The 11,561-nt window shown below is 40.6% G+C and overlaps 1 protein-coding gene across 1 annotated transcript; it reads right to left on the reverse strand.

Annotated features, from left to right (window-relative positions):
• Positions 1-1,004: 1,004 nt before the first annotated feature.
• On the reverse strand, positions 1,005-10,529 carry coq3 (coenzyme Q3 methyltransferase). Its single transcript, XM_055635870.1, has 6 exons — positions 10,265-10,529; positions 5,740-5,877; positions 4,351-4,450; positions 3,716-3,958; positions 2,664-2,823; positions 1,005-1,708 (listed from the first exon to the last, which is right to left on the reverse strand). Exons 1-6 carry the CDS (start codon positions 10,474-10,476, stop codon positions 1,488-1,490), a joined length of 1,074 nt encoding a protein of 357 aa, XP_055491845.1. The 5' UTR covers positions 10,477-10,529; the 3' UTR covers positions 1,005-1,487.
• Between the last annotated feature and the right edge of the window lie 1,032 nt (positions 10,530-11,561).

Consider the following 11,561-nt stretch of genomic DNA (forward strand, 5'->3'; position numbering starts at 1 on the left):
TTTGAAACATAGATGATGGCCATGAAATAAGAAGGTCGTTTTACTATTTGCAGCATTCGTGCTGGTAATTAATAACTGATCAGTGAAGTCTGATGCAATCATTTATATATTTAATCATACCCTGAAAGCCCATTCAAGTCAGTTCTGATAAATCTTCCAGTGGCTTTACACATCTTTAATAGCATAGACTCATCGCATTGAACAAAACCCTATTAGCACTGGTCTACAGGTGTTCATCGTTATCCTCATTGACATTTTAGTTGCTCCAATAATAGCCCTCATTGCTTCTAATTGGTCACAATTCTGCTCTCTGTTCTCCTGTAAATTATTTTCCACAAGACTGCAAAACAATATTTTGTTCGAGTCCAGCTTGTCTCTTTGCCAAGTTTCATTTTAGCTTCCCTCTGTAAACTCAACACACACACACACATTTTAAAGGAAAATGCAGCATGTTTTGTTAACTGCTGATTTTCAAGTACACACAGATGTGCATGTTAACAGTTCTGCCATTAAATGGACAAGATACAAAAAAAGCATGCCAATGTAATTTTCCTTACTATATGGTCTAAAGATTAAAGTAACCATCATCCCAGACACTTCATTTCTTCCTGTTTGATGAAAGGCCATCAATACAAAATGTAGATCTGAGTTTTTTGGTTCATTTCTAGGTTATCATCATTATTTCTAGTACTGTTTTAGGAATGCCTCACCCACACCAACAGAATCCAGAACAAGGATAAGCCTTTCATCCCAGATCTGAATTGGGTCATAGCTGCTCTACATTCACACTGATACTTCACTGCCTTCATGTGCAAAACTACAGGGATGAAAGCCGCACTACACAAGACCAAAGGAAATCCAAGCAATTGCACTATAATGATATAGTGAAATCATATTTTGCAGCTACCAGAACACTGGTAAGTGTTGAAAATTATCAAATGTAAATGCACAGAACTCAATACTCCATAAACCCCCATAATTATGAACACATCAACAGCCAAAAGCAGATTAAAAATCACTGTTTAATGTAAAAATAATCCCTGATTAACAAAATCCTGTAATCTTGATATTACTCTTGATAAATTTGATATACAAACATAATTTCAACATTGTTAAATCAGAGCAGTTCTGGAAATATGGGAGGCAGTGAATCAGAGAAGGACTTTGACAGAGGCTAGATTGACTGAGGAAATTACAAAAAAGCAAGACAAGTCTGAAAGTGTCATCTAGATTTCAAGCATATAGTTCGAAACAAAGCATGTCAAAAGTCATACCGAAATACTAGTTTTCAGAAATAATTTGTATAGTATATTTACGTCAGTGATATCAGTATGTACGTTACATATCTATATGTTACATTTAGAAAATTGTGCTATTTTTGTCAATGTAAAATATCTTCATGCAGCTTGGAAAAGGTTTTGAATGCATGATGGAGATAATCATGAAACATTAGCACAGCAGTATTTTTGAGACACAAATGAATTAAATTATTCCTTCGACAATTTGTCTTTGGAGCAACTACTAGATTCAGATTGGTCAGAATCGTTATCTTTCCCGTTACTACTTTCTGAGACAAAATCTGATTGCTCAGCTACTTTACTTTTCACTGCGTGCAGAGCATAATTTACACTACAATCATTAATCCAACTCCAGGTACCAAATATGGGATTAAACAGCATTCCGTTGATAGCCTCAACTGTGAGTCCACCTGAAATGCACAAAGAAATATAGTAAGTAAAGCATTTTCAAATGACTTTAATGACACAAATTGAAGGCATAATAGAACCTCTGATAAAATATGAGTGTCAATGTAACTTTTCTTACAATAGTGGATGAAATTCCACTACCATAAATGATCAATAACTTGTTTGTGTCACTGGACAACAATGGGAGATCAACTCATGTGAAAGTGGGATAACTTAGAACTGGTGTGAACGGGTGAGTGGTGGTCAGCATGGACTCAGTGGGCCAAAGGGCCTGTTTCCATGATACATCTCCAAATGAACCTAAATTCCCCAAAATGCATGGAATAAAGAGAAAAGAGTACCATAGGGAAAGGCTGCAATACTTTGATGAATAAAAGGCTTTATTCCAGATGAATTGAAGGACATTTATCTCAGTTACAAAACAAAAATACTGCTCATTTGAATGCTTATGTATATCGAATTACCAATTGTTCTTAAGAATCTTCAAATTGTAGGTGTTCACCTAGCACTCACATCTATTGGTGGAATCAAAACACTTCCCAAATACTAGTCATATTAATAACATGTTGAAAAAGCACTTTAAAAAAATTGTTCATCAGTGGTTAGCTTCAGACAAACACACTTTTGCCTTTCTGCTATTTCATAATATTGTTAATTATTGTCTTGAAGTAAAGAGAAGGACAAATAAAAGTGAAGGGCAAATCAAAGTGAAGGGCAAATCAAAGTGAAGGAGAAAGTCAAGAAAAAAAAATGTTGATGTCAGAGGTAGGGGCCAGAGGTTTTTCCATTCACCCAATCTAATGAAAATGGTGTGATTTGCATGCTATAGAAAATAAAAAAAGATTGCTCTGCTACTGATGATTTACATTTATTATGTGAAGCAGCAGGCCTTGCTTTCCCTCACACTTTGAAAGGCTGATAACTCCACCTTTACCATTTAGATTCCATTGTACTTACTAGATGTTAGATATTTCTCCAACTCCTCAGGGCTGATGAACTTTTCCCATTCATGTGTCCCACTTGGTACAATTCTCAATACATATTCAGCTGCTACAATTGCCATTGCATAGGACAGGATTGTTTTGTTAATTGTTGTGATAAAGAGGGATCCTTCAGGCTATTTGAAAGAGAGCAAGTGATTTCAGGCATCAAGTACCTGGAGATAGCACAATACACTAATAATAAATCATATTATTAACATGTTGTCTCTAGACAAAGGCATGATCTTAGTTGCTTTTGTCTCTTAAAAGAAAGCCCAAGATCTTTATAGCCTTCTAGTCATAAACAGTGCCCTAGAATAATTATTTATGGTATTGTGAACAATACCCCCAGAAATAAATATTTTCAGTTTACTATTGAGGATATATTTATTTATCCCTGAAATTACAGTCTTAAGATAAAGGAGGGCAATCTTGACTATTCCACTTCATGACAAAAGTGGCAAGATAAATGTCCAGAGTACACTTCCCAGCACTTATAGTAGCTAAACAGCACTGTCACCTAAATTGTATCATGATGGGTTATACTCCCGAGCACGAACTGCATTTAGTTACAGTATGTTTAGGAAAGAGCTGCAGATGCTGGTTTAAATCAAAGGTAGACACAAAATGCTGGAGTAACTCAGCGGTTCAGGCAGCATCTCTGGAGAGAAGGAATGGGTGGTGTTTCGGGTCGAGACCCTTCCTCAGACTGAGGAAGACTCAGACCGAGGAAGGGTCTCGACCCAAAACGTCACCCATTTGATCTCTCCAGAGATGCTGCCTGACCCGCTGAGTTACTCCAGCATTTTGTGTATACCTTTAGTTACAGTATAATCCACTATTAAACAGGAAGCAAAAGTATCAAATATGCATTTAAACTAAATCCTAGTCCTACATTTTATCCCCACTGCATGTATACTCCCAAACAGTCTCTCACCACCACTCATCAGAAAGTGCTGGTCTTAAAAGTTACAACCACTGTTTATGAATGACTGAATAAACCACTTTTATTTTTCAAAAACATCTTACCTTTAACACTTGTGCAGCACATTTAATAAATATTTCCAAGTTGTTAACATGCTCTACAACTTCAGAAGCTACAACTGCATCAAATGTATTTGTTGCCTCCATTGCCATTTCTTCCAGAGAGCAAGCAGTGTACTCTACTTGCCCTTTCAGCACTGGATCAAATAATTGGTGCAGCTTTGCTGTTCTGATATTATCTTCTAAAGGATCAATTCCAACCACCACTGCTCCAAGTCGACCTAGTGGCTAAGGAAATAAAAAGTAAAATCATCAACTACCTCCTAACTAAATCTCTAGCTAACTTAGTGGAGATTTCTCAAAAGATCAAATTGTTAAAGATTTGAGGCTCAAGATCAGAGAAGCCTGTCCGGATTGAATTAATTCACTTTTGTTTCAGTAAATGTGAGAAACACACAAGACTTGGACTGTGGTGTGAGGGAGTAGGTAACCTGGGATTGTTTTTTATTTTTTATGCACACTGTATATTAATGTCTAATGGATTAAGCCACTTCCATCAATTAAAAAAGTCATATTGCAATCTAGTGCTCAATGGGTGCTATATTGATACAAGGAAGATGTGTTCTAATCTTTATATAGACAGTAAATTGGTTCATTTCTTTCATGGGTATTTATTGTACCTCACTTAGTAGTCCTCCTCCACAACCAACATCTAAAATCCGGAAACCTTGAAGGGGATGTCCTAAGTGCATTTTTTCACTGAACGTCAATAATGTATCGCTAGAAAATGATCAGAAAACAAAATCATCCATATTTCTCAGGAAAGCATCTACAAAGTTCAACATGGAATAAACAACGCAAAGTCTTAAGTTTGCTGCTCCAAATTCTGACCGTATGTTCACCCCATGGATGAAGGTGCCCTAAGTCACAGGTTATAAAATTGCTGGTAATAGTCAATAATAGATGTTAATGTTTTACAGAGTAAAAAGAATGAAAATTCCTGGAACAATATAGAAATGGAGAGCTAAGGTGGGAATAGGGACTCTTAATAAACAATGAGGTTGTCTATGTGTGGCGACACAGAAGAGTGAGGTGTTAAACAAATATTTATCATATCACTTTACAATAACCATATAACAATTACAGCACGGAAACAGGCCATCTCGACCCTTCTAGTCCGTGCCGAACACATAATCTCCCCTAGTCCCATATACCTGCGCTCAGACCATAACCCTCCATTCCCTTCCCATCCATATAACTATCCAATTTATTTTTAAATGATAAAAACAAACCTGCCTCCACCACCTTCACTGGAAGCTCATTCCACACAGCTACCACTCTCTGAGTAAAGAAGTTCCCCCTCATGTTACCCCTAAACTTCAGTCCCTTAATTCTCATGTCATGTCCCCTTGTTTGAATCTTCCCTACTCTCAGTTTGGAAAAGCTTTTCCACGTCAACTCTGTCTATCCCTCTCATCATTTTAAAAACCTCTATCAAGTCCCCCCTTAACCTTCTGCGCTCCAAAGAATAAAGCCCTAACTTGTTCAACCTTTCTCTGGATGGAGAACAATGGAGAAAGCCAGGGGTGATAGGGAATTTGGGGAAATACATAGTGAGTAATAAAGATTAAACAATAACACCAATGACAGATGAAACATTTTCACAAATAAATAAATCAACAAAAGAGTTTATATATCTCGTGTATCTCCATGAAGAATAGCAGCACCATGCTCTTGTACATTGAGCACCTTTATGACAATTTAACATTTTGCCACAAGTAATTAAGCACATTTGAACACTGAAGTGGGCGCATGTGCGGGGCTCTTCTAGAGTGTGCGCATGTGCGGGGCTTTTCCAGAGTATGCGCATGTGCAAAGTATTTCGGGCGGGAAGGCCTGCGGAATCAGCCATGTTTGCCAGACATTTCTGAGTTTATGTATTAAAGAAATAAGTTTCTTAAAGCTTAAATAAAGTTGAGTAAACTACGAGTAGTGTAAAGTTTCATTTGCCTCACAACAAACACTTTCCCCACAATCATCATAATGGAAGCTGTGAATGGGAACCTTACCGGATAAAAGGAACACGAAGATCATTCAAAGCATGCAGAGCTGCAAATTCACCATTACTATCCCACCATTTTTGTGACAAGGCCTGAAATGTCTTCATTTCATCAGGGTCCACAGTTGACTTTGATGTGGTATACCTCCTAAATGAACCAAAGAAAAACATCACAATAGTCCTCATATTTTCTTTTAGTGTAGCATGGTTTTTCTATCAAGAATAATAATAATAATAATAATACATTTTATTTATGGGCGCCTTTCAAGAGTCTCAAAGACCCCTTACAAAAATTTAGCAAGTAGATGAAAAACATGTAAGGGGAATGAAATAAATAGTAGAGACATGACTAGTACACAAAGTAAAGACAGAATTCAATACAAAACACAATATGAGGCAATTAATGCACAGATGAAAAGGGAGGGGGACGTGGGGCTAAGGATAGGCAGAGGTGAAGCGATGGGTCTTGAGGCGGGACTGGAAGGTGGTGAGGGACACGGAATTGCGGATCAGTTGGGGGAGGGAGTTCCAGAGCCTGGGAGCTGCCCTGGAGAAGGCTCTGTCCCCAAAACTGCGGAGGTTGGACTTGTGGATGGAGAGGAGACCGGCTGATGTGGATCTGAGGGACCGTGAGGGTTGGTAGGGGGCGAGGAGGTCAGTGAGATATGGGGGGGGCCAGATGGTGGAGGGCTTTGTAGGTGAGGATCAGGATTTTGTAGGTGATCCGGTGGGAGATGGGAAGCCAGTGAAGTTGTTTGAGGACTGGAGTAATGTGATGCCAGGATTTGGTGTGGGTGATGAGTTGGGCGGCTGCGTTCTGGACCAGTTGGAGTCGGTTGATGTAGGTGGAGCTGATGCCAAGGAGAAGCGAGTTGCAATAGTCCAGTCGGGAGGAGATGAAGGCATGGATGAGTCTTTCAGCAGCGGGAGGTGTGAGAGAGGGTCTGAGTTTGGCGATGTTACGGAGATGAAAGAAGGAGGTTTTAATGACATGGCGGATGTGAGGCTCAAGGGAGAGGGTGGAATCAAAGATCACGCCAAAGTTGCGGGCCTGGGGAGATGGGGAGACAGTGGTGCCGTCGATGGTGAGAGTGGGGTTATTGATTTTGCTGAGTGTGGCTTTGGAGCCTATGAGGAGGAATTCTGTCTTATCGCTGTTGAGTTTGAGGAAATTATGTTGCATCCAGGTTTTTATAGCTGACAAACAGGAGTTGATATGGGAGAGGGGGGGGGGGGGGGGGGGGGGGGGGGGTGGGGGGGGATTTGGTGCCGAGGTAGATCTGGGTGTCATCAGCATAACAGTGGAAGTCCAGGTTGAAGTGGCGGACTATCTGACCAAGGGGAGGATGTAGATGATGAAGAGGAGGGGGCCGAGTACGGAGCCTTGGGGAACGCCTTGAGTGACTGTGGCTGTAGCAGAGGTGTGGTTATGGAGAGAGATGAAGTGGGATCTGTTGGAAAGGTAGGAACGGAGCCAGCTGAGTGCAGAACCTTCAATGCCGAGGTCTTTGTCTGGTGAGCAGGATGTTATGGTTCACTGTATCGAAGGCTGCACTCAGGTCGAGGAGGATGAGGATATTGAGGGAACCAGAGTCAGCAGAGGTGAGGAGGTCGTTGAGGACTTCCTCAAGAGGAGAGCAGTTTCTGTGCTATGGAGGGGACGAAAGCTAGATTGGAGGGGTTCAAGTAGGTTATACGCAATGATACACATATAGAACAATACAGCATTAGAATAGACCCTTTGGCCCACAATATCAGTGCTGAACATGATGCCATGACCATCTCTTATCTCCCTGCACATAATCCACATCCCTCCATTCACTGTATAGCCACATCCCTATCCAAAAGTCTTTTCAATTCCTCTTTTATATCCGCCTCAACCACCAACACTATCAGCACGTTCCAGGCACTCGCCAACCTCTCTGTAAAAACTTGCCCTGCACACCTACATTAAAGTTTACTCCACTCACCTGAAAGCTACGAGTGGAGTAAACTCTTTCCTAGGATTTGATTGTTCCATCCTGGGAATGAAGGTTCTGATTGACTAACCCATCTCATAACTTCATATAATTCTATCAGATTTTCCCAAAACATACAGTATTACAAAGAAATTCATCTGTCTGTCCAACCTTTCTCTGAAGCTGTTGCTCCCTAAACTTGGCAGCATTCTGGTAAAACTCATTTGTACCCTTTCCAAAGTCTCCACATCCTTCCTATAATGGGGTGACCAGAATTGCATGTGATACTCCAAATGTGGCCTAAACAAATCCTATACAGCTGCACCATGACTCTCTGACTCTTATACTCCATACCCTGAAAGCAAACATACAATGTGCCTTATTTACCACTCCATCTACTTGTTGCTACTTTCAAAGAGTTATGGACTTGAACCCCAATATCCCTCATAACATCAATGCTAATGGCAATGCCATTAATTGTATTTCTTTCCTTGTATTTAACCTCCAAAAGTGCAAAACATCACATTTACTCAGATAAAATCCATCTGCCATTTATCCACCCATTTCTGTAGCTGATTTGCATTCTGCTGCATACTTAGTCAGCATTCCTCACAGTCTTTGACATCTGCAATCTCGGTTTCATCTGCAAACTTACTAACCAACACATCTACATCCAAGTCATTTATATACAATCACAAGCAGCAGAGGTCCATGCACAGATCTCTGCAGAACTCCACTGGTCACAGCTTCTAATCTGAATATTGTCCTACCACTACAAACCTCTCTCTTCTACCTACAATCAAGTTGATATTTAAGTGAGTTGCTAAAAATGTCATTTCTGTTGTAGCAAAATCATCAATACCACTTCAAAATTAGTGTGCTAAAGAATTGACATGAAATAATACAAGCTTAGTCTGGCCAAACATTAATTTAGACCAAGCATTATTTCTCAAGAACAGTAACATTTTATAAAGCAAGAACATAAATGTCTGGGATGATTTGTTAAATATTTTCTTTCAAATAAGCAAATACTTTCCAGGTAATCAAAGTGAGCGAAGAGAATAACCGTGGACAGTACTCTTCAATATGCTACAAACCTCTTTCGCATTTCCTACTCCTCACCTGTCCCATGAGATATCAGAACAAGAGTAAGGATGTTGGTTCAGTAACCAAAGGAGCCAACCAGCATGTACATATCTAATATTGACCATATTAGCTGCTACATCATTAACCTGCCCTTCATCAAAAGGTCAGGTGGCAATGTTCACTGATAACTGAAATGCTCGTTTCCAATTGAAATCCTTCAAGATACAAGCAGTATGCACCTGCTTGCAGCAAAACCCTGGACAGCTTTCAGGCAAGGGTAAATACCAGATAATGCCCATTTCTAACAAGATAACACCTACAGTGCCCTCCATAATGTTTGGAACAAAGACACATCATTTATTTATTTGCCTCTATACTCCACAATTTGAGATTTGTAATAGAAAATATCACATGTACTTAAAGTGTGCAAAGTCAGATTTTAAAAGGGATGACATAATTCAATGTCTATTTTACTGTCAGAAGCACTTCACCTACTGAAGCCAATATTCATATATTAAAACAGATTATTTCACTGTTAGTTTGATGACTGCAACAGCTTCAACAAATTGGCTGTAAACTTCCCTTACAAAAAGGAAGAATAATTGAACAATGGGTAAGCCATCAGAAGGAAAGTTTAGTTTATTGTTACCCGTGTACAGGTACAGTGAAAAGCTTTTGTTGCGTGCTAATCAGTCAGCGGAAAGACAACACATGATTACAATCGAGCCATCAACAGTTCAGATATATGATAAAGGGAAGATTACACAAAAAAGCTGGAGAAACTCAGCGGGTGCAGCAGCATCTATGGAGCGAAGGAAATAGGCAACGTTTCGGGCCGAAACCCTTCTTCAGACGGCCCGAAACGTTGCCTATTTCCTTCGCTCCATAGATGCTGCTGCACCCGCTGAGTTTCTCCAGCTTTTTTGTGTAACCTTCGATTCTCCAGCATCTGCAGTTCCCTCTTAAACACTATGATAAAGGGAAGTTTAGTTCAAGACAAAGTCCAGTAAAATGCAACAAAGTCTCCTAATAATGTGAAGGGCTCTGTAAACAACCCCCTTCAAAAAATATTACCATTTACATTCACCTATATGGCAGAGTCCTTTGATATTCTGCAATGCCATTTTTTCCTACGTTCAAAATGTATATTTGATACTATCTGCTGGCACCTCCTTATGACCTTTTTCATGCGCTGTGACTCGTGAGAGAGATTATTGTCTTACGGGATTTTTACAAAACGAAAGCAGCTTGTTGTGTTTAAGAAGGGTTTCGGCCCGAAACGTTGCCTATTTCCTTCGCTCCATAGATGCTGTTGCACCCGCTGAGTTTCTCCAGCTTTTTTGTGCAACCTGCTGAAACCTATAGTGAGCGAGTTCGTGAATACATTGTCCCGCTGACAAAATCTCGTTGGAAACTCGGCATAATTCAAGAAACGCCTCTTGAGCAGGAAAGCATGCACATTTCATGTCATGTCAGGTCAGCATTTCTCACCGACTGGCGGCCGCGTAGCCAGGCGGACCCCGTGCATAGCTGCAGACGTTGCCTCCCGGGACCTGTCGCTCCCTGGACGCCCGTGGACCCGTGGCCGCCGCCCAGCCCCAGAACGTTGCCCGGAGTGCACGCTCTGGAAACCGCAGCGGGAGCCTGGAGCACGAGCCACGTCCCGCACTCCGCAGTTGCAACAGCGCCCTGTGCGTTGCCATTGCTAGCAAAGATCCTATAACAAAGCTATAGGATCTTTGATTGCTAGGGCACCGGTCCCTCTATGATTACAGTCCGGCGGAAATACAAGCCGCTCGATCCAGCTGATTTAGTAAAAGGCTCATCAACTACACGCGCAGCACTTGAATTGGATCAAACGAGGCAAAACTCCTCGTGTAATTAATTATTCGGGAAATACCGATTTTAAATAGACTAATAATAACATATTCTTGGAAAATTGGAAATTGTTGTTTACATTATTTGCGTGCATTATTTTAGACACAAAATGCTGGAGTAACTCAGCGGGACAGGCAGCATCTCGGGAGAGAAGGAATGGGTGACGATTCGGGTCGAGACCCGTTTAGTTTATTGTCACGTGTACCGAGGTACAGTGAAAAACTTTTGTTGCATGCTGATCAGTTAGCAGAAAGACAATACATGATTACACGCACCATCCACAGTGTAGATACATGACAAATGGAATAACGTTCAGTGCAAGATAAATCTATTAAACGTCTGATCAAAGATAGTCTGACTCAATGGGGTAGTTAATACTTCAGGACTGCTTTGTAGTCGTTGGTAGGATAGTTCAGTTGCCTGATAACAGCTGGGGAGAAACTGAATCTGGATGCGTCCGTTGGAAAATTCACCTTACATGCACTATTGTAGAGTTCTCTTGTCTCTCAAATGCAGTGTTTGGATGCTGGTATCCCATCAGTTGTTCCTTCTTCATACGTTCAGGTACAGGATACTGAGTGGATGATCAGCCATGATCATATTGAATGACGGTGCAGGCTCGAAGGGCCGAATGGCCTACTCCTGCACCTTTTTTCTAAGTTTCTATGTTCAATGTTTCTATTCCACCCTGAATCCTTCAATCAGTACTCTTCTCACCATTGATCTTCACATCAGCCTGAGATTTAGCTATGAAATAGGTAAGATTTCCAAAATAAAGCATTGTAGAATCATACAGCAGAGAAAAGGGACCGTCAGCTCATCATGGCGGTTGCATCTATATTGGGTCCATAGCAATCTGTACATTTGATTTTCAAGTGCCTGTCTCAGTGCATCTTCAATGCTGTGATTA

The sequence above is a fragment of the Leucoraja erinacea genome, chromosome 5, assembly GCF_028641065.1.
Source record: "Leucoraja erinacea ecotype New England chromosome 5, Leri_hhj_1, whole genome shotgun sequence".
Classification (NCBI taxonomy): Eukaryota; Metazoa; Chordata; class Chondrichthyes; order Rajiformes; family Rajidae; genus Leucoraja; species Leucoraja erinaceus.

Coding starts and splice junctions, on each gene's coding strand:
- coq3 (XM_055635870.1), bottom strand. CDS start 10,476: ATGGCAACGCACAGGGCGCTGTTGCAACTGCGGAGTGCGGGACGTGGC. Junction 3,959..4,350: donor GAGGAGGACTACTAAGTGAG/GTACAATAAATA, acceptor TTATTTCCTTAG/CCACTAGGTCGACTTGGAGC. Junction 2,824..3,715: donor GTGCTGCACAAGTGTTAAAG/GTAAGATGTTTT, acceptor TCTTTCAAATAG/CCTGAAGGATCCCTCTTTAT.